Source organism: Salmo trutta, chromosome 25 (genome assembly GCF_901001165.1).
Source record: "Salmo trutta chromosome 25, fSalTru1.1, whole genome shotgun sequence".
NCBI classification, from domain to species: domain Eukaryota; kingdom Metazoa; phylum Chordata; class Actinopteri; order Salmoniformes; family Salmonidae; genus Salmo; species Salmo trutta.
In genome coordinates this window covers 17046782-17070379 of record NC_042981.1, presented here as the reverse complement: position 1 = coordinate 17070379, position 23598 = coordinate 17046782, and the positions used below count along the sequence as shown (strand labels likewise).

Below are 23598 nucleotides of genomic sequence, written 5' to 3'. Positions count from 1 at the left end.
CAATCGCCTGTCCTCGGTTTCAACACTCACTACCGAGTTCTAAACTGCCTTTTGAAGCACTGTCAGCACAAGAACTGTTTGTCGGGAGCTTCATGAAATGGGTTTTCATGGCCAAAAAGCCACACACAAGCCTAAGATCACCATGCGCAATTCCAAGCGTCGGCTGAAGTGGTGTAAAGCTTGCCGCTATTGGACTCTGGAGCAGTGGAAACAAATTCTCTGGAGGGATGAATCACGCTTTACCATCTGGCAGTCCAACGGACGAATGCTACCTGCCCGAATGCATAGTGCCAAGTTTGGTGGTGGAGGAATAATAGTCTGGGGCTGTTTTTCATGGTTCGGGCTAGGCCCCTTAGTTCCAGTGAAGGGAAATCTACCGCATACAATGACATTATAGATGATTCTGTGCTTCCAACTTTGTGGCAACAGTTTGGGGAAGGCCCTTTCCTGTTTCAGCATGACAATGCCCCCGTGCACAAAGCAAAGTCCATACAGAAATGGTTTGTCGAGGTCGGTGTGAAAGAACTTGACTGGCCTGCTCAGATCCCTGACCTCAACCCCATCGAACACCTTTGGGATGAATTGGAACGCCGACTGCGAGCCAGGCCTAATCGCCCAATATCAGTGCCTGACCTAACTAATGCTCTTCTGGCTGAGTCCCCGCAGCAATGTTCCAACATTGAGAGGAAAGCCTTCCCAGAAGAGCGGAGGCTGTTATTACAGCAGGGGTACCAACTCCATGTTAATGCCCCTGATTTTGGAATGAGATGTTCGACGAACAGGTCATGTAGTGTATATGTATGTATTGTTCAGTCATCTGTCTGTTGTCGAGGGGCCACTGACTCTCTAAACCTAAAACTATGGCTGTTGTACATTGTACAGGATAACTTTATCACTTACAACAACCATCGCCCTTTGTCTCAGAACAGTCATTGCATTTTGCAATCACATTACCTGTTTAAAAAGACCAGGAAGGGCTGTAAATATATGCTAAAACAGGGTGGAAACTGCTGAGAAAAATACAATTTAAATGTAATAGTGTTTAATATTTATTGTAAAATGTAAAGTTAATGTAAGGGAATGCTTTGCAGAGCGAGCAGGATTTACATAAATTGTTCTCCCAATGATTATGTCCTTTTGCACACAGACAGAAAGGAGCTCTGGTTCTCTAGTCGCTATCATTGCTGCATATTTAAAAAGGGGGGTCTTGGCCTGAGCCACACACACACACAGACGCACACACACACATTCTCACACACACACACACACACACACACACACACACACACACACACACACACACACACACACACACACACACACACACACACAGGTGTCTCCCTGTTTAAGAAAGTGTTAGTATGTGTTCTGGTTGTGACAGTTCAGTTTCCATGATGACATCACACTACCACAAGCTGCAGCAGCTAGAGTATTAAAGTTAAGGCAGTCTACAGCGGAAGCTTTGCCCTTTAATGTTGAATATTTCTTCTCTTTATGGCAGGCATAAAAGGGCTTAGGAGCCTGATTTACATGCTCCTGACAGGGCATATTGTTGTGGAAACCTCATCAGGGGTGCAGGGGTAGTGAGGGTAGTCAGGGTAGTAGTGAGGGTAGTCAGGATAGTAGTGAGGGTAGTCAGGATAGTAGTGAGGGTAGTCAGGATAGTAGTGAGGGTAGTCAGGATAGTAGTGAGGGTAGTCAGGGTAGTAGTGAGGGTAGTCAGGATAGTAGTGAGGGTAGTCAGGATAGTAGTGAGGGTATTCAGGGGAGTAGTGAGGGTAGTCAGGGTAGTAGTGAGGGTAGTCAGGGGTAGTGAGGGTAGTCAGGGGGCTAGTGAGGGTAGTTAGGGGAGTAGTGAGGGTAGTCAGGGGAGTAGTGAGGGTAGTCAGGGGTAGTGAGGGCAGTCAGGGGGGAGTGAGGGTAGTCAGGGGGGTAGTGAGGGTAGTCAGGGGGTAGTGAGGGTAGTCAGGGGGGTAGTGAGGGTAGTCAGGGGGGTAGTGAGGGTAGTCAGGGGGGGAGTGAGGGTAGCCAGGGAGGTAGTGAGGGCAGTCAGGGGGGAGTGAGGGTAGTCAGGGGGCTAGTGAGGGTAGTCAGGGGGCTAGTGAGGGCAGTCAGGGGGCTAGTGAGGGCAGTCAGGGGGGTAGTGAGGGTAGTCAGGGGGGAGTGAGGGTAGTCAGGGGGTAGTGAGGGTAGTCAGGGGGCTAGTGAGGGTAGTCAGGGGGGAGTGAGGGTAGTCAGGGGGGTAGTGAGGGTAGTCAGGGGGGGAGTGAGGGTAGTCAGGGGTTAGTGAGGGCAGGTCAGGGGGGTAGTGAGGGAAGTCAGGGGGATAGTGAGGGTAGTCAGGGGGATAGTGAGGGTAGTGAGGGTAGTCAGGGGGGTAGTGAGGGTAGGTCAGGGGGTAGTGAGGGCAGTCAGGGGGGGAGTGAGTGTAGTCAGGGGGGTAGTGAGGGCAGTCAGGGGGGTAGTGAGGGTAGTCAGGGGGGGGAGTGAGGGTAGTCGGGGGGAGTGAGGGTAGTCAGGGGGGTAGTGAGGGCAGTCAGGGGGGGAGTGAGGGCAGTCAGGGGGGGAGTGAGGGTTGTCGGGGAGAGTGAGGGTTGTCAGGGGGGAGTGAGGGTAGTCAGGGGGTAGTGAGGGTAGTCAGGGGGGTAGTGAGAGTAGTCAGGGAGGTAGTGAGGATAGTCAGGGGGTAGTGAGAGTAGTCAGAGAGGTAGTGAGGGTAGTCGGGGGGTGGTCAGGGAGGGAGTGAGGGTAGTCAGGGGGGGAGTGAGGGTAGTCCCTGGTCGCCCGTGTGGCTGTGGAGAGAAACAGAGGGGTCAGGTCTGTGTCTCACATGGCACCCTATTCCCTATTTAGTGCACAAGTTTTGACCAGGACCCATAGGGAATATTTGTACCATTTGGGACGCAGATGGTTCTGGGTTGCATTACGACACATCTAAGCAGCAGCAGTAGATGCAGTAGGGAAAAGAAACACTGCTTTAAAGAGAATAAGAAAATGCACATGTTAAAATCACACATTTTGGAGGATTTATAGAGAGAAAAAATTACGATAATTTAGTATAGCTAAGTTCATTAGCAGGTTTTGGGCTGTGACTGCTTCTGCTAACGCTTTGAACTATGAAGACTTGTACACACATACTGGTATTCATGAGTCCTCCACTCCCCACCTAAACATGGTGCCAATTAATATGGTTACAAAGGCTACTGTAACTGGTCCTCTTAAAACCTACTGTACACTAATGGGAAGTTGTGAGGTTTCAGGTTTAAAGAAAACATTTTTTTTACGTAAAATGTAAATTGACTCTCTCCGTCTTTCTTTTGCCTTTCCCCTGCCTCTGTCCCCTCTATCTCATTCCTCTCTCCTCCTCTCCACCCCCTCCCTTCTCCTCCTCTCCACCCCCTCCCTTCTCCTCCTCTCCACCCCTCCCCTCTCCTCCTCTCCACCCCCTCCCCTCTCCTCCTCTCCACCCCCTCCCCTCTCCTCCTCTCCACCCCCTCCCTTCTCCAGTCTCTGTGTCTGGAGGTGTGTGAGAGGCGTAAGGGCGTGTCCTCGGTACTGAGGCTGTCCCAGCGGCTGCAGGAGGAGCAGGAGCAGCAGAGCGGTCCAGACTCAGAGCAACAGGCCCTGCAGCTGCTGACCGTCAACCTGGAGCGGCGCTGGGAGGCCATCGTCATGCAGGTGCTGCAGTGGCAGACCCGCCTCCGGCGGGCCCTGGGGACAGATCAGGTGAGACCTCACACCCTGCTTGGCACCCCAGATGGTTCAAATACTATTAAGGTACTGACCTGACACAATATGGGAAGAGGGTGGAATATGCAATATACAGTGCATTCGGAAAGTATTCAGACCCCTTGACTTTTTCCACATTTTGCTATGTTCTAGCCTTATTCTAAACTGGATTAACCACCATACTTCACCGTAGGTATGGTGCCAGGTTTCCTCTATATGTGACGCCTGGCATTCAGGCCAAAGAGTTCAATATTGGTTTCATCAGACTAGAGAATCTTGTTTCTCATGGTCTGAGAGTACTTTAGGTGCCTTTTGGCAAACTCCAAGCGGGCTGTCATGTGCCTTTTACTGAGGAGTGGCTTGGCATAAAGGCCTGATTGGTGGAGTGCTGCAGAGATGGTTGTCCTTCTGGAAGGTTCTCCCATCTCCACAGAGGCGCTCTGGAGCTCTGTCAGAGTGACTATCCTATTCTTGGTCACCTCCCTGACCAAGGCCCTTCTCCACTGATTTCTCAGTTTGGCCGGGCGGCCAGCTCAAGGAAGAGTCTTGGTGGTTCCAAACTTCTTACATTTAAGAATGATGGCGATTGTGTTCTTGGGGACCTTCAATTCTGCAGACATTTTTGGTACCCTTCCCCAGATCTGTGCATCGACACAATCCTGTCTTGGAGTTCTACGGACAATTCCTTTGACCTCATAGCTTGGTTTTTGCCCTGACATGCACTGTCAACTGTGGGACCTTATATAGACAGGTGTGTACCTTTCCAAATCATGTACAAACAATTGAATTTTCCACAAGTGGACTCCAATCAAGTTGTAGAAACATCTCAAGGATGATCAATGGAAACAGGATGCTCCTGAGCTCAATTTAGAGTCTCATAGCAAAGGGCCTGAATAATTATGTAGATAAGGTATTTCTGTTTTAAATATTTAATACATTTGCTAAAATTTTGAAAAAACTGCGATATTGTGTGTAGATTGCTAAGGATTTATTTATTTAATCCATTTTAGAATAAGGCTGTAATGTAACAAAATGTCGAAAAAGTTAAGGGGTCTGAATACTTTCCGAAGGCATTGTATGTAACATATACCTGCACTCAGACCAGGTGACTCAGCCTGGCCCCGCATGGCAGAACACATACAGGTCTGACTGTAAAGACTCCTAGTCCAGGGATGGATGACCACTCCTCAAGAGACTTGGGTGTCTCCTGGTTTTCTCACTTAACTGCAGAATTGACCACGTAGATACAGCTGGTCACGTGGATATACTCTGTACATGTATGTACTAGCAACTAGCCAGCTATACATTATGTTTCAGTCATGAAGGTTCCGTTTATGCCCTGTAAAGAAGCTCCCCAACTCTAGAATGAGCTATTTCTGAGTGGTATTATTCCTCTCGAAGTGAGCTGTCCAGGGGCAAGTTATTTAGGCCAGCAGCAGAGAAGGAAATGTTTTGCACTGTAACTATAATGTATTAATAATAGTGATGTATACTGCAGGGAAAGTGGCTGTAGTACATCGGGATATGTGAGCTATACGTCCCAAATGGCACTCTATTCCCCATAGGCCCTGGTCAAAAGTAGTGCACTATGTAGGGCAGTGTTCCCAAACTCGGTACTGGGAACCCAAAGGGGTGCACATTTAGTTGTTTGCCCTAGCCCTATATAGAGCACTATATAGGAAATGGGGGGTAAGTTGGTACACAGGCAGTGTGATGTCTGGCAGCTTCAGACTATTCTGTACACAACCCCCCTTTTGATCATCAATGCGTAATGGCACAAGGCTCAGCTCCAAATATTGCAAATAGAGACTTGTTTAAAAGGGGTTTACTACTGTAAAGTACCTCTGTTTCCTTCAGTGTGTTTGTGTAATGTGGAGAACAGGTGGAATCACCATTAAATCTGTAGTGAAATCTCCACCACCAACACCACCACACATCCCTTATGTAGATCAGATGGACATATTCACCCATAGTTCATAGTCTATCTCTCTCTCTCTGTCCTCTTGTCCGCATTTCTGGGGGGACTGCATTGTGCTACTGTGGAACCGGGTGCATCTGGGGAAGAGGAAAAAGGCAGGCAGGGTTTTGAATTTGTCTGGTTGTCTGCTCTGTTATATCCATTCCAGTACAGCAGGGAGAGAGAAGACAAGTAGACTTTGCAGACTGAAGTACAGTTTTACCTGGGGGATATGTCCTGAATAGGGGGAACATATTCCCTTTGTTTAGAAATGAAACACTTTGCTCAATGATAAAAGGAGTGTGGTCACGACTGCACTAGTCCCTTCTCTAGATGCCCCATTTATGAAAATTAGAAAATGTTTCAATTTGGGTATTTTGAGAATCTTTTACCATTCCATGTGCCGGCCGAGGAGGTGGATGGAAAACATGATGTTTAAAGGCAATTATTCTGCTGTCTGGAAGTGGATTTCTGGGTTCTTGTCTTTGTCTTATTAGTTGGTTATCAGGTGAAGGGCTTGATAAGACTGGCTAGCTACTGCTCCTTGTGTTGTGACCATTTGGTTATATACTATAGGTCTACGTGCATAATTTAGTCCAGTGTTAGCTAGGTTAGCTGAGGCTTATTGATTCACAGATGAAGGTTTTATCCTGCATTAGCAACCCCAGTTTATAGTCATTCGGATTTTCCTTATCAGCAAGAAGAGAATAAACAGAAGTCTAATAGAAATTCCTTACAGAGGGTGTGCCACGTAGAAAGTGCTAGATTTACCACTTTATTACATTAATAAGATAAAAATGGTTCATATAAATAGGCCCTCTCTCTTATATTAATGTAGAATTGTGTCTTCCTTAGCAAAATGTCTGTGTCTAAGCACATTTTAAGACGATGCACTTTTTAGAGAATTGTGCTATTCAATGCTTTGCTTTCTCCCCAAAATTGAAAGTATTAACCTAGTATAAAAAAATGAAACAGCTTTCTTTTTTTATTGATTTTGAATCGGTAAATTTGAGGTTCTCCCATTTATCCAACTGAAGGTCCCGGGGAACATCATAGAGGCTGGTCTCATGGACCTCCACGGCCCAGCCGAGGACTCCTGGGAGTGGGATGAAATGGACATGGCCATCGTGGAGTACATGGAGCCACAGGAATTTGATGACAAACAAAATGCTGAATGTGAATCAGGTCCTGGATCCCCTGGGGCTGGTTTAGACTATGACATGTCCGAGTCGAGCCCGTGTGTTACTCAGCGAGGGATGTCCTTGAACGAATCGTCTAGAATGACGCCTCTGTCTTCTCACCGTCCCAGTGCCTATCAGGTGTACAGCCTACATAATGCGCAGCTCTACAGACAGCCTCACTTCCCCTCCGTACACAAGACCTCTTCTCCAGTCAAAGCCGGGAGGAAGCAGCCTCTTCTGAAGAGCCTGAGCAAAGACTCCTCCTTCTCATCTGTGGAATCCCTGCCAGACGTCCTAGGGGGTCTGTTTGGCGGGGGAAAGCAGGGGGGACGAGGCGGGGAGTCCACACGCAGATCAGAGAGTGAGAGCGGGATAGTCAGTGAGGGCGAGACAGAGACTACTGCCAACTCCGTGGTCTGTCTAGATGACCCACGGAGAGGAGGCAGCACCTACCTCCGACCCCCCCCAGGAGTCAACTCGCCTGGGGAAGACGACGACGAGGGGGGCAGGTTGTGTGACGAGGACATTGACAGAATCCTAGAGCGGGCCAACAAGGTAGCACTGTATGGGGACTGTGTGTCTGTGACGGCACTGAGAGACCAGAACAGATGCAAAGCAGAGAAGAAGAGAGGTGGAGGAGGAGGAGAGGAGGGAGGTGGAGGAGGGGAGAACCGGAGGAGACACAGGAGAGAGTCCAACGTGGAGATTCTGATCAACGGACGTGGCCTCAGCCCTGACTCCGAGGAGGAAGATGAGAGAAGAGTGACAGGAGTGAAGGGCCGTAGAGACAGAGAGATCCCCCATCTGTCCCAAGGGTCATCCCTGGAGTCCCTGTATGCAGCGGGGGAGCTATTTCCATCCGGCAAAGACACTCTCCAGCGCTCCACGTCTCTGGAGAGCTGGCTGGCTCCATGTAAGAGCTGGGAGGAGGCCGAAGGAGAAGGAGGCAGCCAGGGCAGCTTGAGGGAGCTGGGCCTGGGCAGCGGAGCCATAGAGCCCACAGGGGAACTGAGCCGCAGGACTCTGGAGCTCCTCAAACGCCTGGAGAACATCCAGACCCCGCTACACGACCTAAAGATGACACGCAGCATCTCTGACATCACTCTGCAGAGCAGCATCTCCCTGTGCCACCCTGGGGTGGGGTATGGATCTTGGGGGTCTGGGCACGCTGGGTGCCTCTCAGGAGGCCGAGGTGGTTCCCCCTCCTCCGTCAACGAGAGCTCGGCTGCTTCTCTGACAGAGCTGAGCAGCACAGAGGACTCGTCGGTGGGCTCTGAGGACCTGGCCGTACTGAGGAACCGCTGCTGCATGCTGGACTCCAACGCCTCCTTCAGGAAGCACCACCACCGGGCCCAGCCGGGGGGTCACCACGGAGGCCATGGGGGTCACGACGAGGCAGACGCCAGCATCAGCATGGTGGTCAACGTGTCATGCACCTCTGCATGCACAGATGACGAGGATGACAGTGACCTTCTGTCCAGCTCCACACCGACATTGACTGAAGAGGAGCTGGGTATCAAGGAGGTTGAGGAGGAGGACAGTGACCTTCTGTCTAGCTCCACGCTGACCCTGACTGAAGAGGAGCTGGGTATCAAGGAGGATGAGGAGGAGGACAGCTCAGTCGCCTCTGAGGAGGAGTACATGGAGGGCTCCTTAGGCCTAGGCATGGAGTACATGAAGAACGAGTTCCACAACTGGATCCACAATCCTTCCCGCTCCCAGCAGCAGTCCCAGTCTGGCAGGGACAAGAACCAAGGATATGACCCTCTAGGGGACGAGCTGCAGTGTGACACCCTATCCAAAGACCGCACCAACAGGCTGTCTGTAGGCAACGAGCACTGCTCCTTCCTAAACCGCTCAGCGCTGAGGCTCCTGGAGTCCCACACCAACAGCAACGTGAAGAAAGAGTGTCTCGGAATGCTGCCTGACGTGGTGAACACCAACAGGAAGAATGCCACGCGGAGGTATATCAGCCAGTTTGTAGATGACATGGAGAATGGGAATGTGGAAAACTCCCACATCAAAGGGAAGGATGAGGATGATGAGTTGTTACGAGAGGAGGGGAGCCTTTTCACCAAGAAAGGGGAGTCCTTCAAAAACTGTTATGTGAACGAGTCAGTGGTGAATGGAGGGGACCAGCAGAGGGGCATGGGAATGGCAACTGCCACTGCCATGCTGTCCCAGCTCCAGGCCAAGGAGTCCTCTCTAGAGAGCCAGCTCAGAGGGGAAATCCCCTGCCAGAGCTCCAGCCACTCCTCCCCCTCTCTCTCCCCACTGGAGGACCGCGGTGGCTCCCACCACCACCACGCCCTGCAGAAACCACCCCGTTCTGGAAACAGCAGTCAGGAGAATCTCTTCTCTTCATTCCTCTGTGATGTCCCCACCCAGCAGAGCATTGGAAATGCCAACTCCAGCCCAGAGCCCAACTCAGACCGCCCCTGCTGCAGCCACCCCCACCCCCAGGCGCCCCCACGCCAGGACCAAAAGAGCCAGGAGAACGTGCACAACTTTGTGATGGAGATCATCAACATGGCCTCGGTGGCTCTGAAGAACAAGGAGAGCCAGGCGGAGGACAAAGAGAGACCTGGCCTGACTGGAGCCCAGATCAGGGACAAAGTCCTGGAGCACTCCCACCGGACCATACACCTCCACAAGGGAGACTTCTACTCCTACCTGTCTATCTCCTCCCACGACTCGGACTGTGGAGAGGTTAGCGCCTATATAGACAGCAAGAGCACCACCCCCTTACTGTCGCCTACCCCAGACATCAGGGACGAGGAGATGCTGTTTGAGGCCTGTACTGAGAAAGTGTACCTTGGACCTCCTCTCTGCTACAGCATGGCTGTCACCAAGAGGCAAAGGAGGCACAGTCCCAAATTAATTGACTACAACTCCTCCTCTCCTTCTCCTGCTGCCCAAAGCCAGAGTCAGAGCCAAGCGCCTCTGCCCGCCTGCAATGAATACCAAGAAGAACATGGTATTTCTCCTGGAAGTATAGCTTGGAGACAGCTACAGTGCCATAATGAGGCTTCTTATCTTAATCCATTACCATGTGAAACCCTGATAGACACTGTTGAATGTTTAGCAGATACTGAAATGCTTGCATCTAACATTTCCCCTGTAATGACTAAGATAAGAGTCTCTTGCTCCAGTACAAATCCTTTAAAAGAGGAAGGCAGCCTCTGTCCCCCAATAAGAAAGTGTGATTCAGATGAAAAAGGATCTACTTCACAGTGGATGAAACAGAAGAATGTCAGGAAAGTCTACAGCTCTCTTCAGGAAGTCAAGTCAACTCATAAACAGAAGCAGGTGAGTTAGACGTTGCACCCTTTATACACCCACCCACCTATCGCCACGTAATGGGACTGGTGCGCATTTCAGCCTGTTATCTATTCATATCTGTGACTAAATATTGAGGAGATATTTTTATTCACTCCTTCATTCATCCCCTCCTCCTCCTCTTCTTCCCCTGAAGTGTCGATGGAAGAGGGATTTGCTTAGCATCCTCCGATTTAGAATGTTAAGGTCTACGGAACAGAATAATCATAATCAGTCAGATTACATTATGATTCATAAGCAAGAATTCCCAGCGAAGAACCATTATTTAATTTCATGACTGAATTACCATGTGTTTGTGTCCTTTTAAGAGGTTGCTCTATTTCATATGCTAAGTCGCCACTTCTCTGGCTGTTCTCTTCAGAAACCTGATGCCTGACCTTCTATCACACTGTTATCTGGCTGTGTCAATTGGTGAATAATTAAGTGATTACCTTGTAAACTGCCGTAATTATAAAAACATCCAACAAAGGAAGCTAAAAAGTGCGGTAGTGTGAGCTGTGGAAGATGTAATGATTATGTTACAGACAGGAAATGTAATTGATAGACAGATCTTTACAAACAGATTATTTTCAAAGCTGTTAAGACAATTCTCAGCAACAATTTAAAGTGAAGAGGGAATTGTTTTCCATTAGCTACTTGTTGTTTTAAGTCATTTACCCTAATCCTATGTTATTTCCTCATATCTTGTAGCTATGCATTGTAACTAAAGAAATATGAGTGGATTAGAAAGGACTACAGAAAATATAAAACCACCAACAATTTGGTTTGTGGTTTGATTTATTTTCTCTCGCTCACGCTCTCTTTCTCCCCCACCTCTCTATTTCTCCCTCTCTCTATCGCTCTCTCCTCCCCCATCTCTCTCTCTCTCCCCCTCTCTATACTCTCTCCTCTCCACAGTCTCCAAGGTCAGGCCAAGGTTGTGGGCTGGTTGGGGTCCGGGGCCCCCGGGGTAGTGGCCCTGTCTCTGACAACTCATCTGCTTCAAAGACTGGAACTGCCAGGCCCCAGGTCATGGTACGTACAGTATGATGAGTACCGCCACACACACACACGCATGGGCGCACGCACACACACACACACCCCCACTCAGGCTGTGTACTTTACCTGGGAAAATGGCCAAAAGGATTTCTCCCTCTCGTCGTAGTATTCCATTGCAAACACATTTTCCGCCTCATTCCATACTGCCAGTAAGCACATTCAAAAGAAGTTTTGCCATTCATTTAAAAAAAGTACTCTCTTCTTTTCACCCCTCTCTGCAGAACATGTTCTATGATGAGACATACAGTTGAAGTCGGAACTTTACATACACTTAGGTTGGAGTCATTAAAACTTGTTTTTCAACCACTCCACAAATGTCTTTTTAACAAACTATAGTTTTGGCAAGTCGGTAAGGACATCTACTTTGTGCGTGACAAAAGTCATTTTTCCAACAATTGTTTGCAGACAGATTATTTCACTTATAATTCACTGTATCACAATTCCAGTGTGTCAGAAGTTTACATACACTAAGTTGAAAAAATTCCAGAAAATGATGTCATGGCTTTAGAAGCTTCTGATAGGCTAATTTACATAATTTGAGTCAATTGGAGGTGTACCTGTGGATGTATTTCAAGGCCTACCTTCAAACTCAGTGCCTCTTTGCTTGACATGATGGGAAAATCAAAAGAAATCAGCCAAGACCTCAGAAAAAAATGTGTAGACCTCCACAAGTCTGGTTCAACCTTGGGAGCAATTTCCAAACGCCTGAAGGTACCACGTTAATCTGTACAAACAATAGTTCGCAAGTATAAACACCATGGGACCACGCAGCCGTCATACCGATCAGGAAGGAGACGCATTCTGTCTCCTAGAGATGAATGTACTTTGATGCAAAAAGTGCAACTCAATCCCAGAATAACAGCAAAGGACCTTGTGAAGATGCTGGAGGAAACAGGTACAAAAGTATCTATATCCACAGTAAAACGAGTCCTATATCAACATAACCTGAAATGCCGCTCAGCAAGGAAGAAGCAACTGCTCCAAAACCGCCATAAAAAAAGGCAGACTATGGTTTGCAACTGCACATGGGGACAAAGATCGTACATTTTAGAGAAATGTCCTCTGGAGGAAAAAGGGGACGCTTGCAAGCCGAAGAACACCATCCCAATCGTGAAGCACGAGGATGGCAGCATCATGCTGTGGGGGGGTGCTTTGTAGCGGGGGGACTGGCGCACTTCACAAAATAGATGGCATCATGAGGAATGAAAATTATGTGGATATATTGAAGCAACATCTCAAGACATCAGTCAGGAAGTTAAGGCTTGGTTGCAAATGGGTCTTCCAAATGGACAATGACCCCAAGCATACTTCCAAAGTTGTGGCAGAATGGCTTAAGGACAACAAAGTCAAGGTATTGGAGTGGCCATCACAAAGCCCTGACCTCAATCCCATAGAAAATATGTGGGCAGAACTGAAAAAGTGTGTGCGAGCAAGGAGGCCTACAAACCTGACTCAGTTACACCAGCTCTGTCAGGAGGAATGGGCCAAAATTCACCCAACTTATTGTGGGAAGCTTGTGGAAAGCTACCCGAAACGTTTGACCCAAGTTAAACAATTTAAAGGCAATGCTACCAAATACTAATTGAGTGTATGTAAACTTCTGACCCACTGGGAATGTAATGAAAGAAATAAAACTGAAATAAATCATTCTCTCTACTATTATTCTGACATTTCACGTTCTTAAAATAAAGTGGTGATCCTAACTGACCTAAGACAGGGAATTGTTACTAGGAATAAATGTCAGGAATTGTGAAAAACTGAGTTTAAATGTATTTGGCTAAGGTGTATGTAAACTTCGACTTCAACTGTAACAGCGTATTTCTGGCATTCATGACTAACTGCCTTAGTCTAGTAGTTAGACAATGTTAGGATTCAAGTGCCTCAGTCTAGTAGTTAGACAATGTTAGGATTCAAGTGCCTCAGTCTAGTAGTTAGACAATGTTAGGATTCAAGTGCCTCAGTCTAGTAGTTAGACAATGTAATGATTCAAGTGCCTCAGTCTAGTAGTTAGACAATGTAATGATTCAAGTGCCCCAGTCTAGTAGTTAGACAATGTTAGGATTCAAGTGCCTCAGTCTAGTAGTTAGACAATGTAATGATTCAAGTGCCTCAGTCTAGTAGTTAGACAATGTTAGGATTCAAGTGCCTCAGTCTAGTAGTTAGACAATGTTAGGATTCAAGTGCCTCAGTCTAGTAGTTAGACAATGTAATGATTCAAGTGCCTCAGTCTAGTAGTTAGACAATGTAATGATTCAAGTGCCTCAGTCTAGTAGTTAGACAATGTAATGATTCAAGTGCCTCTGTCTAGTAGTTTAACAATGTAATTATTCAAGTGCCTCAGTCTAGTAGTTAAAGAATGTTCTGATTCAAATTACAGGAACTCTACTCTCCACAAAGTTTTCCTTTACCAGCAAATTGGTTTGAAAACGATGTATTATCTTATAAGGGATATGTATCGTCTGGGGTTAGCCGTTGCATTATTCCCTTTCCTTACTCTCTTTCATGCCTTCATCAGAAACTGCTGGAAGAATGAGAGCCTTGGGTTGAGTAGTCAAGCAATGTTATGATTCAAGTGCCTCAGTCATCCTTAAGAATACATCAATGACTTCACAGTTTCATTCCAATCCCTGCTGAGAGTCCTTGAGCAAAATCACATGTAGTCACTGCTGTCAGCACAAAAATAATTCTTATACAGTAAGCATTTGGCCTTACTACAATTATTGTTGTACAGTATGAATGTAGCCTTACTAAAATACTTGTAGTACTTGTAGGCATTTAGCCTTACTACAATTATTTGAATCCAGTATGAATTTAGCCTTACTAAAATACTTGTAATACTTTTAGGCATTTAGCCGTACTACAATTATTTTTAAACAGTATGAATTTTGCCTTACTATAATACTTGAGATACAGTACTAATTTAGCCTTACTAAAATATGTATAGTACTTGTAGGCATATAGACCTACTACAATTATTGAAGTACAGTATGAATTTAATCTTACTAAAATACTTGTAGTACAGTATGAATTTAGCCTTACTAAAATACTTGATATACAGTTTGAATTTAGCCTTACTAAAATACTTGTAATAGTTTTAGGCATTTAGCCTTACTACAATTATTTTTAGTAAGTATGAATTTAGCCTTACTAAAATACTTGTAGCACAGTATGAATTTAGCCTTACTAAAATACGTGTAGTACAGTATGAATTTAGCCTTGCAATACAGTATGAATTTAGCCTTACAAAAATACTTGTAATACTTGTAGGCATTTCGCCTTACTACAATTATTTGAATACAGTATGAATGTTGTCTTACTAAAATACTTGTAATACAGTATGAATTTAGCCTTACTAAAATACTTGTAATACAGTATGAATTTAGCCTTAGTAAAATATGTGTAGTACAGTATGAATTTAGCCTTGCTAAAATACTTGTAATACAGTATGAATTTAGCCTTACTAAAATACTTGTAATACAGTATGAATTTAGCCTTACAAAAATACTTGTAATACTTGTAGGCATTTAGCCTTACTACAATTATTTGAATACTGTATGAATGTTGCCTTACTAAAATACTTGTAATACAGTATGAATTTAGCCTTACTAAAATACTTGTAGTACAGTATGAATTTAGCCTTACTAAAATATGTGTAATACTTGTAGGCATTTAGCCTTACTTCAATTATTTTAATACAGAATGAATTTAGCCTTACTAAAATACTTGTAATACAGTATGAATTTAGCCTTACTAAAATACTTGTAATACTTGTAGGAATTTAGCCTTACTCAACTACAACTCACTCACCACAAAGGCAAAATGACCTTTTCTCAATAATATATCATTTTGTGCTACAAAAGGCCAATCACCTCAGAGGTGTATTTCTCCACTCCTCTGTATCAGCTACAATAGTATGAACCAACTGTTTCTGCAGGGAGAGTTGCATGCCATTAAAATACTGTAGGCTGTGTATTTAGTTATTAGTTATGTGGGGATGTCATCCCCACATAACGGGCACCCCTGGGGCTAAACACTCTGCTGTCTCCCCTCTGTGAGTCCCCCCTGTCTCCCCTCTCCCCCACTGTCTCCATACTGTCCAATGCCAGCCCTCAGGGCAGGACACATGAGCCCCAGCCGAGCCCCAGTAGTCACACAACCAGGCGCTGCAGGTGAGCCAGTCATGTCCCCTGTCCCCATGCCAGCCTCAGCCCGCACAACTAGCTACACCCAGTAGTCATGTACAGCTGTATCTGACCCCCGTACTGCCATCTCGTCTGGCCCTGTTCAGCCCCGCTGCACGCCACACCACTATAAAAGGGGAACAGGTGTGATTAGTCCTATGGTGAATACAGACCATGAAGCACTGCTGAATGAATCAGTCAGTCTGTACCATGGTCTGTGGTTTAGAGACTAATGTAAATAGTGTTGTTGACCGTGCTACAGAGGTATTGCGTCACAGCGTGGTTTGTTGAACATTGTACATTGAGGACAAATGTTTCAAATATTCATACTTCATATGTGTTTTGGGGAATATACAGTACGATGTAGTTTTGTAATATATCAGTATATACAGTACGATGTAGTTTTGTAATATATCAGTATATACAGTACGATGTAGTATTGTAATATATCAGTATATACAGTATGATGTAGTATTGTAATATATCAGTATATACAGTACGATGTAGTTTTGTAATATATCAGTATATACAGTGCGATGTAGTATTCAAATATATCACTGGCAGTGTTTGTGTGAGCTGGTCATTACTAAATTAGAAAAGAAAGTGAAAATAGCTACAGAACAGATATTGTGTTATGGTAACTTGACTGACATTTGTACTGTATGTATCTTTGTCTTCTTGTCTTACAGAGACTGTCTGGGAGTGTAGCCTCAGCCACCTCCAAGGCTCAGCTGTGAGAGAGGATGGTCCATGTCTGTGTGCAATGTCCATCCTGGTGGCCTGTGACCTGGGCTCTCTCCCCTGTTCCCCTGGTCAATGGCTCTCTCCAGCCTGCTACTCAAGCTTCCTCTTCTTCCTTCTGGCTACTGTAATGCTGACCCCTGACCTTTGACCTCTCAGTGACCCGCACCATCCTCTGCTCCTCCAATCCATCCCAGACTGGAACTGAGCTACCTCACTGCTCTGCCATCAACCATACAAACCTTCACCAAACACACACAGACACATACTTCTTCCGTCAGTTTGTATGGCATTTCCCACTATCTCACCAGTACTGTAGAACCAGCTGCAGATGTTATAAGCCCAGGACACAAGTTTTCCTTGTTTGCTGCATCAGTAGAAGGTAAGGTAAAATTTGAAGAGGACACATGTAGTGGGCGACTACTTTGAGAGCTGCTGTTTGGTGATTAGTTCCATCCTGTCTGGACAGAACAGAACAGCACTGCTGAGAGTTCCAGAGCGTTCTGAGAGTTCCAGCTCCATGGCAACTTGTGTTAAGAAAGAGAAAGCCAGAGGGAAAGAGAGGGATTGTTTTGGCACTCAACTGATGGAGGAAATGGAAGTTGGACCTATGTCATAAAGAAAGCCAAATGCAAGTAGATCCATCTATGCAACACGTCCCAGGTTGGAAACAGCTGAACAGTGTTGTATAGTAAGAGATTGATGATGACTGTTGACGTAAAATCAGCATCTATCTACTAGTTCCTTTTTCATTTTTTATTCCTAAGACATAAAGGGAGGGTACGACTACGAGGGAAGGTTTAACACTTTAAAAATGTGTGCCTTGCTGTTGTTATTTCTAATACCTTTTTGTTAAAACACTGCTTCCCCAGTTAGGTGTTAAAAAGATGTAGAGAAAGGAAAACGGAACTACAGCAAGGTTGAAACAGGCATCCGTATATATGTATACGTTCTCCAACCTTGACGTATCATGATGGTGTACATGCTTTGTGTTTAGTGTAAAAGTGTTCTGTGACGTGGAATACTATCAGCGTTAAAGTGCTAGACTGCATGGTTAACAATAAATATACAGACATGTTGAGAAATAAACTTCATTTATTGGAAACCATTTGATTACATGCATTTTCTGTATGCAATTCACCTGAAACAATGTACAAGCATCCTTCATTGTTGATCATTTCTTTTCTCAACACCATAAATCAAAAATGCACAAGTAGAACATTAAATGGGAGATGTGTCTGGGAGGCCATGATTGGGGATCCGAGGAGTTAGTACTAGGAAAAACAGCTGATTGACAAGACTGTTTGAGGTTATTTGAAAACATATGTTTAGGGATGTCATTGAATGTTAACTACAAAATGCTACATAAAGTGTGTGTCAGCATCCAAATGGCAACCTATTCCCCAATGAATGCACTATATAGGAATAGGGTACCATTTGGAACACATACTCAACAGTATTGTCATTACTATAGTCATTACATTGAGTATACGTTGAGTGTTGCCAGTCACACAGACACAGCCATTAGCATAAATAATGGGTTTTTCACAGGAGGTGCTGATGATTCTGACAATGATGGGATAAGAGAAATGATCCTCTGAGCCCATCAGCGAATCAGCTCTGGAGGTGCGTCCCTGTCCCCCACACACCCATGCTCGTTCTCACACACACACACACACACACATATGGATGCATGTACACACAGTCACACACACTTTTGCACACACACACACTTTTGCTCACACACACGCATGCACACACACACACACACTCCTCAACAGCCAATCAACCTTTCCCTGATTGCCTAGACTAGACTAGCCTTGATGACCCTTTACTGTAATCGCCCATTTGGTCTTATGGAAGATGCATGTTTGTAGATGATACGTGTGTTCTTACATCAGAGCAAATCTGACCGAAAAAATAAAATGGTATCCATTGTTTATAAAATGACTGTGAATATTACATAAAACATCAAGTTGTGTAACAACAGCTTCCTCGGCCATCAGCAGCCATCAGCAGCCATGTTACAGGCTGTATGTAGATCTAGCAGACTGCAGAATACAACTAACTACTGCATGTAGTTTCCAAAGTATTTTTGATTCTTATTGTTGATGAAAGCTTCAGACTTGATTGATGGGATTATTAAATTAGAATGGAAATGCATTCCTACATTGTCCTCAAAGAAACATGACATGTTGAAGAAAACTATATTTTTTGCAATTAACAAGCTCTTTTTGCAAGAAATGGAAATTACTTTAAAGGGTGTAAAGGTCATGTGTATCGAACCATGGTGGCTTTGCAATTACCACCAGTCAAAATGTTGATTTGGTGTCCTTGCTTAAGCATGGATGGGAAAATTAATAAGATGGTTGGCCACTCTTTGTTGAAAAGATCACACATGATTAAGCCACATCAGAAAGACAAGAAGGGAAATCATTTTTCTGTGTAGAAAGGGAGGGATGAAAGATTCCTCTTATTTAAATGTCACAGGGAAGGTTTTAGGGTGTGGTTGTACAGTTCTGAAAGTTTTCTCTAACAAACGAAGGATGACTCAAGGCAAAAAGGGTTTACATTGCAGTCTGATGTAAAACATTATAGTATTTTAGTAGCATTTACTACGTTTCCATCGTCGTTGATGGCCTTGTGCTTTTGAGAGCCTTCACGGTCCTCTATTACATTTCCAGAGATGGATAGAATCATTTCCTCGTCATCAAAATACCAATGAACTTTAATCTGGACGAGGAAAAGAAAATTGTTGTAAGAAATGAAAACAGATTATTTTAAGTTTACTGTACTGTATGTGCTACATTATAGGCGTATGTGTAGCGAGGCCATTAGAGACCCCCCCCCCCCCACCGTTGTTCACTATGACATTCAATGTGATCGATGACATTGGCACGCACACAAAATAACACAATATGCCATGTCAAAGTCATATACAGGTACTTAACAAAAAGTTGGACAATTAAAAAAGAGCCATGAAAAGAAAGTAGTCAAAACAAAAGACAACCATGTGTCAGGTGATCATTGTGGTAGGCAGTGGCAGACTGCGTATGTGTGACTGTGAGTGAAAGGGCCCGGGCGATGACAGAGGTGCTGGCCCCATCAGTGGACCAGGGATTGTGCTGATTGTGTTCATGTAATTTAAGAGGTTTAGGTGATTGGATTTCAGACTGTCATCAAATCGCGTTAAGAAACAATTTGATATGGAATCGCATCTGAAAGGGCAGTGCGGGAGCTTTTAATCGAGGAAAAATAAAAGCAACGATGTCATCTCCACTTGGACATATTGAAAGTCTTTACCTGAATGTCCCATCTGTAATTCCTCACAACAGTTAATTCATCATTTCTCCTGAGCCCCAAATCATCTTTAAAAGACAGGGAAGCAATATTTCATATTACATTAGGATGGTTGAGTAAAAGGTGAGTGTTTTCCTTGCTCTATGCCTCCCCGGCTCTGACCTGTCCATCAGATTGGACAATTAATGGTAGAGTACGATCATAGGAACTCTGTCACTATACATCCTACATTTTCATGAAAGAATTCCCCTTACTGACATGTACAGTAAATATTATAGGACCGTTTCTTAAACAGAGATCAACAGTACTGGACCAAAAAGCACTTTCAATGGAGGATCTTCTTTGAGAATGCTTTTTAGTCCTGGACTATGCTTAATCTGTGTCTGGGGAAACTAGCCCTAGTTTGAAAAAACGGTGGTATAGTGCATAGTGAAAACATGTGAGAACTTTACTATTTGTGCTATTAAAACCATATATGCTACTATTGTACTTTAAATCCATTTTTAAGTTGGATGTCCCTTTAACACGTCTCGGACCAGAACCCAAACAGAGCTTTATCCTCTCTAAGACTTTACAAAATAAGTCACATCACAGACAAAATAGAGAAATGTATGAATCACTGCATATAAGACATGTATATAACTGCACTGTCATGTTTTTATTCTTCTTTTTTTTGTTGCTCTTCTCTCACATTTCATGTGTTTTATTTCTTAATTTATATTACTACCTCTATTGTGAATTGTTGGGAAAGAGCTTGCAAGTTAAGCATTCACTGCACTGTTGTACACCTGCTGTATTCTGTGCATGTGACAATACAACTTGAAACTTATAATACTCTGATCCTTGGTACTCACAAAAGAAAGATGAGATTATGATTCTGAGAAGCGTCTTCAATTATCCATTTCTGATGCAACACTGAATGATGATCTCTGGAATCACACTGTTAGCCTTCCATATGATAACACACTCATTCTCAAGCAGACATTCTAAAACAGTGTTATCAGATAGACAGTTCACTCTCTCGTTCTGGAGGAGACATTCTAAAACAGTGTTATCAGATAGACAGTTCACTCTCTCATTATGGAGGAGACATTCTAAAACAGTGTTATCAGATAGACAGTTCACTCTCTCATTCTGGAGGAGACGTTCTAAAACAGTGTTATCAGATAGACAGTTCACTCTCTCATTCTGGAGGAGACATTCTAAAACAGTGTTATCAGATAGACAGTTCACTCTCTCATTATGGAGGAGACATTCTAAAACAGTGTTATCAGATAGACAGTTCACTCTCTCATTCTGGAGGAGACATTTTAAAACAGTGTTATCAAATAGACAGTTCACTCTCTCATTCTGGAGGAGACATTCTAAAACAGTGTTATCATATAGACAGTTCACTCTCTCATTCTGGAGGAGACATTCTAAAACAGTGTTATCAGATAGACAGTTCACTCTCTCATTCTGGAGGAGACATTCTTCAACAGTGTTATCAGATAGACAGTTCACTCTCTCGTTCTGGAGGAGACATTCTAAAACAGTGTTATCACATAGACAGTTCACTCTCCCATTCTGGAGGAGACAATCTAAAATAGTGTTATCAGATAGACAGTTCACTCTCTCATTCTGGAGGAGACATTCTTCAACAGTGTTATCAGATAGACAGTTCACTCTCTCGTTCTGGAGGAGACATTCTAAAACAGTGTTATCACATAGACAGTTCACTCTCTCATTCTGGAGGAGACATTCTAAAGCAGTGTTATCAGATAGACAGTTCACTCTCTCATTCTGGAGGAGACATTCTAAAACAGTGTTATCAGATAGACAGTTCACTCTCTCATTCTGGAGGAGACATTCTAAAACAGTGTTATTAGATAGAGAGTTCACTCTCTCCTTCAGGAAGAGACATTCTTCAACAGTGTTGTCAGATAGACAGTTCACTCTCTCATTCTGGAAGAGACATTCTAAAACAGTGTTATCAGATAGACAATTCACTCTCTCATTCTGGAGGAGACATTCTAAAACAGTGTGATCAGATAGACAGTTCACTCTCTCATTCTGGAGGAGACATTCTAAAACAGTGTTATCAGATAGACAGTTCACTCTCTCATTCTGGAGGAGACATTCTAAAACAGTGTTATCAGATAGACAGTTCACTCTCTCATTCTGGAGGAGACATTCTTCAACAGTGTTATCAGATAGACAGTTCACTCTCTCATTCTGGAGGAGACATTCTAAAACAGTGTTATCAGATAGACAGTTCACTCTCTCATTCTGGAGGAGACATTCTAAAACAGTGTTATCAGATAGACAGTTCACTCTCTCATTCTGGAGGAGACATTCTAAAACAGTGTTATCAAATAGACAGTTCACTCTCTCATTTTGGAGGAGACATTCGAAAACAGTGTTATCATACAGACAGTTCACTCTCTCATTCTGGAGGAGACATTCTAAAACAGTGTTATCAGATAGACAGTTCACTCTCTCATTATGGAGGAGACATTATAAAACAGTGTTATCAGATAGACAGTTCACTCTCTCATTCTGGAGGAGACATTTTAAAACACTGTTATCAAATAGACAGTTCACTCTCTCATTCTGGAGGAGACATTCTAAAACAGTGTTATCAGATAGACAGTTCACTTTCTCGTTCTGGAGGAGACATTCTTCAACAGTGTTATCAGATAGACAGTTCACTCTCTCGTTCTGGAGGAGACATTCTTCAACAGTGTTATCAGATAGACAGTTCACTCTCTCATTCTGGAAGAGACATTCTAAAACAGTGTTATCAGATAGACAGTTCACTCTCTCATTCTGGAGGAGACATTCTTCAACAGTGTTATCAGATAGAAAGTTCACTCACTCGTTCTGGAGGAGACATTCTAAAACAATGTTATCATATAGACGGTTCACTCTCTCATTCTGGAGAAGACATTCTTCAACAGTATTATCAGATAGACAGTTCACTCTCTCATTCTGGAGGAGACATTCTAAAACAGTGTTATCAGATAGACAGTTCACTCTCTCATTCTGGAGGAGACATTCTAAAACAGTGTTATCAGATAGAAAGTTCACTCTCTCATTCTGGAGGAGACATTCTTCAACAGTGTTATCAGATAGACAGTTCACTCTCTCATTCTGGAGGAGACATTCTAAAACAGTGTTATCAGATAGACAGTTCACTCTCTCATTCTGGAGGAGACATTCTTCAACAGTGTTATCAGATAGACAGTTCACTCTCTCGTTCTGGAGGAGACATTCTAAAACAGTGTTATCAGATAGACAGTTCACTCTCTCATTCTGGAGGAGACATTCTAAAACAGTGTTATCAGATAGACAGTTCACTCTCTCATTCTGGAGGAGACATTCTTCAACAGTGTTATCAGATAGACAGTTCACTCTCTCATTCTGGAGGAGACATTCTAAAACAGTGTTATCAGATAGACAGTTCACTCTCCCATTCTGGAAGAGACATTCTAAAATAGTGTTATCAGATAGACAGTTCACTCTCTCATTCTGGAGGAGACATTCTTCAACAGTGTTATCAGATAGACAGTTCACTCTCTCATTATGGAGTAGACATTCTAAAACAGTGTTATCACATAGACAGTTCACTCTCTCATTCTGGAGGAGACATTCTAAAACAGCGTTATCAGATAGACAGTTCACTCTCTCTTTATGGAGGAGACATTCTAAAACAGTGTTATCAGATAGACAGTTCACTCTCTCATTCTGGAGGAGACATTCTAAAACAGTGTTATCAGATAGACAGTTCACTCTCTCATTCTGGAGGAGACATTCTAAAACAGTGTTATCAGATAGACAGTTCACTCTCTCATTCTGGAGGAGACATTCTTCAACAGTGTTATCAGATAGACAGTTCACTCTCTCGTTCTGGAGGAGACATTCTAAAACAGTGTTATCAGATAGACAGTTCACTCTCTCATTCTGGAGGGGACATTCTTCAACAGTGTTATCAGATAGACAGTTCACTCTCTCATTCTGGAGGAGACATTCTAAAACAGTGTTATCAGATAGACAGTTCACTCTCTCATTCTGGAGGAGACATTCTAAAACAGTGTTATCAGATAGACAGTTCACTCTCTCATTCTGGAGGAGACATTCTAAAACAGTGTTA

The 23598-nt window shown here is 44.0% G+C and overlaps 1 protein-coding gene across 1 annotated transcript in view; it reads left to right on the top strand.

The window, feature by feature from the left end:
• The window catches only part of LOC115161786 (A-kinase anchor protein 6), a 238109-nt gene extending 220838 nt beyond the window's left edge, over positions 1-17271 (top strand). Inside the window, exons 12-17 of the mRNA XM_029712567.1 lie at positions 3508-3726; positions 6724-7491; positions 7540-8391; positions 8467-10176; positions 11104-11220; positions 16115-17271. Coding sequence (XP_029568427.1) covers positions 3508-3726; positions 6724-7491; positions 7540-8391; positions 8467-10176; positions 11104-11220; positions 16115-16162 — 3714 coding nt within the window. The 3' untranslated portion in view covers positions 16163-17271. The remainder of the gene's footprint in view (positions 1-3507; positions 3727-6723; positions 7492-7539; positions 8392-8466; positions 10177-11103; positions 11221-16114) is intronic.
• Positions 17272-23598: the final 6327 nt, after the last annotated feature.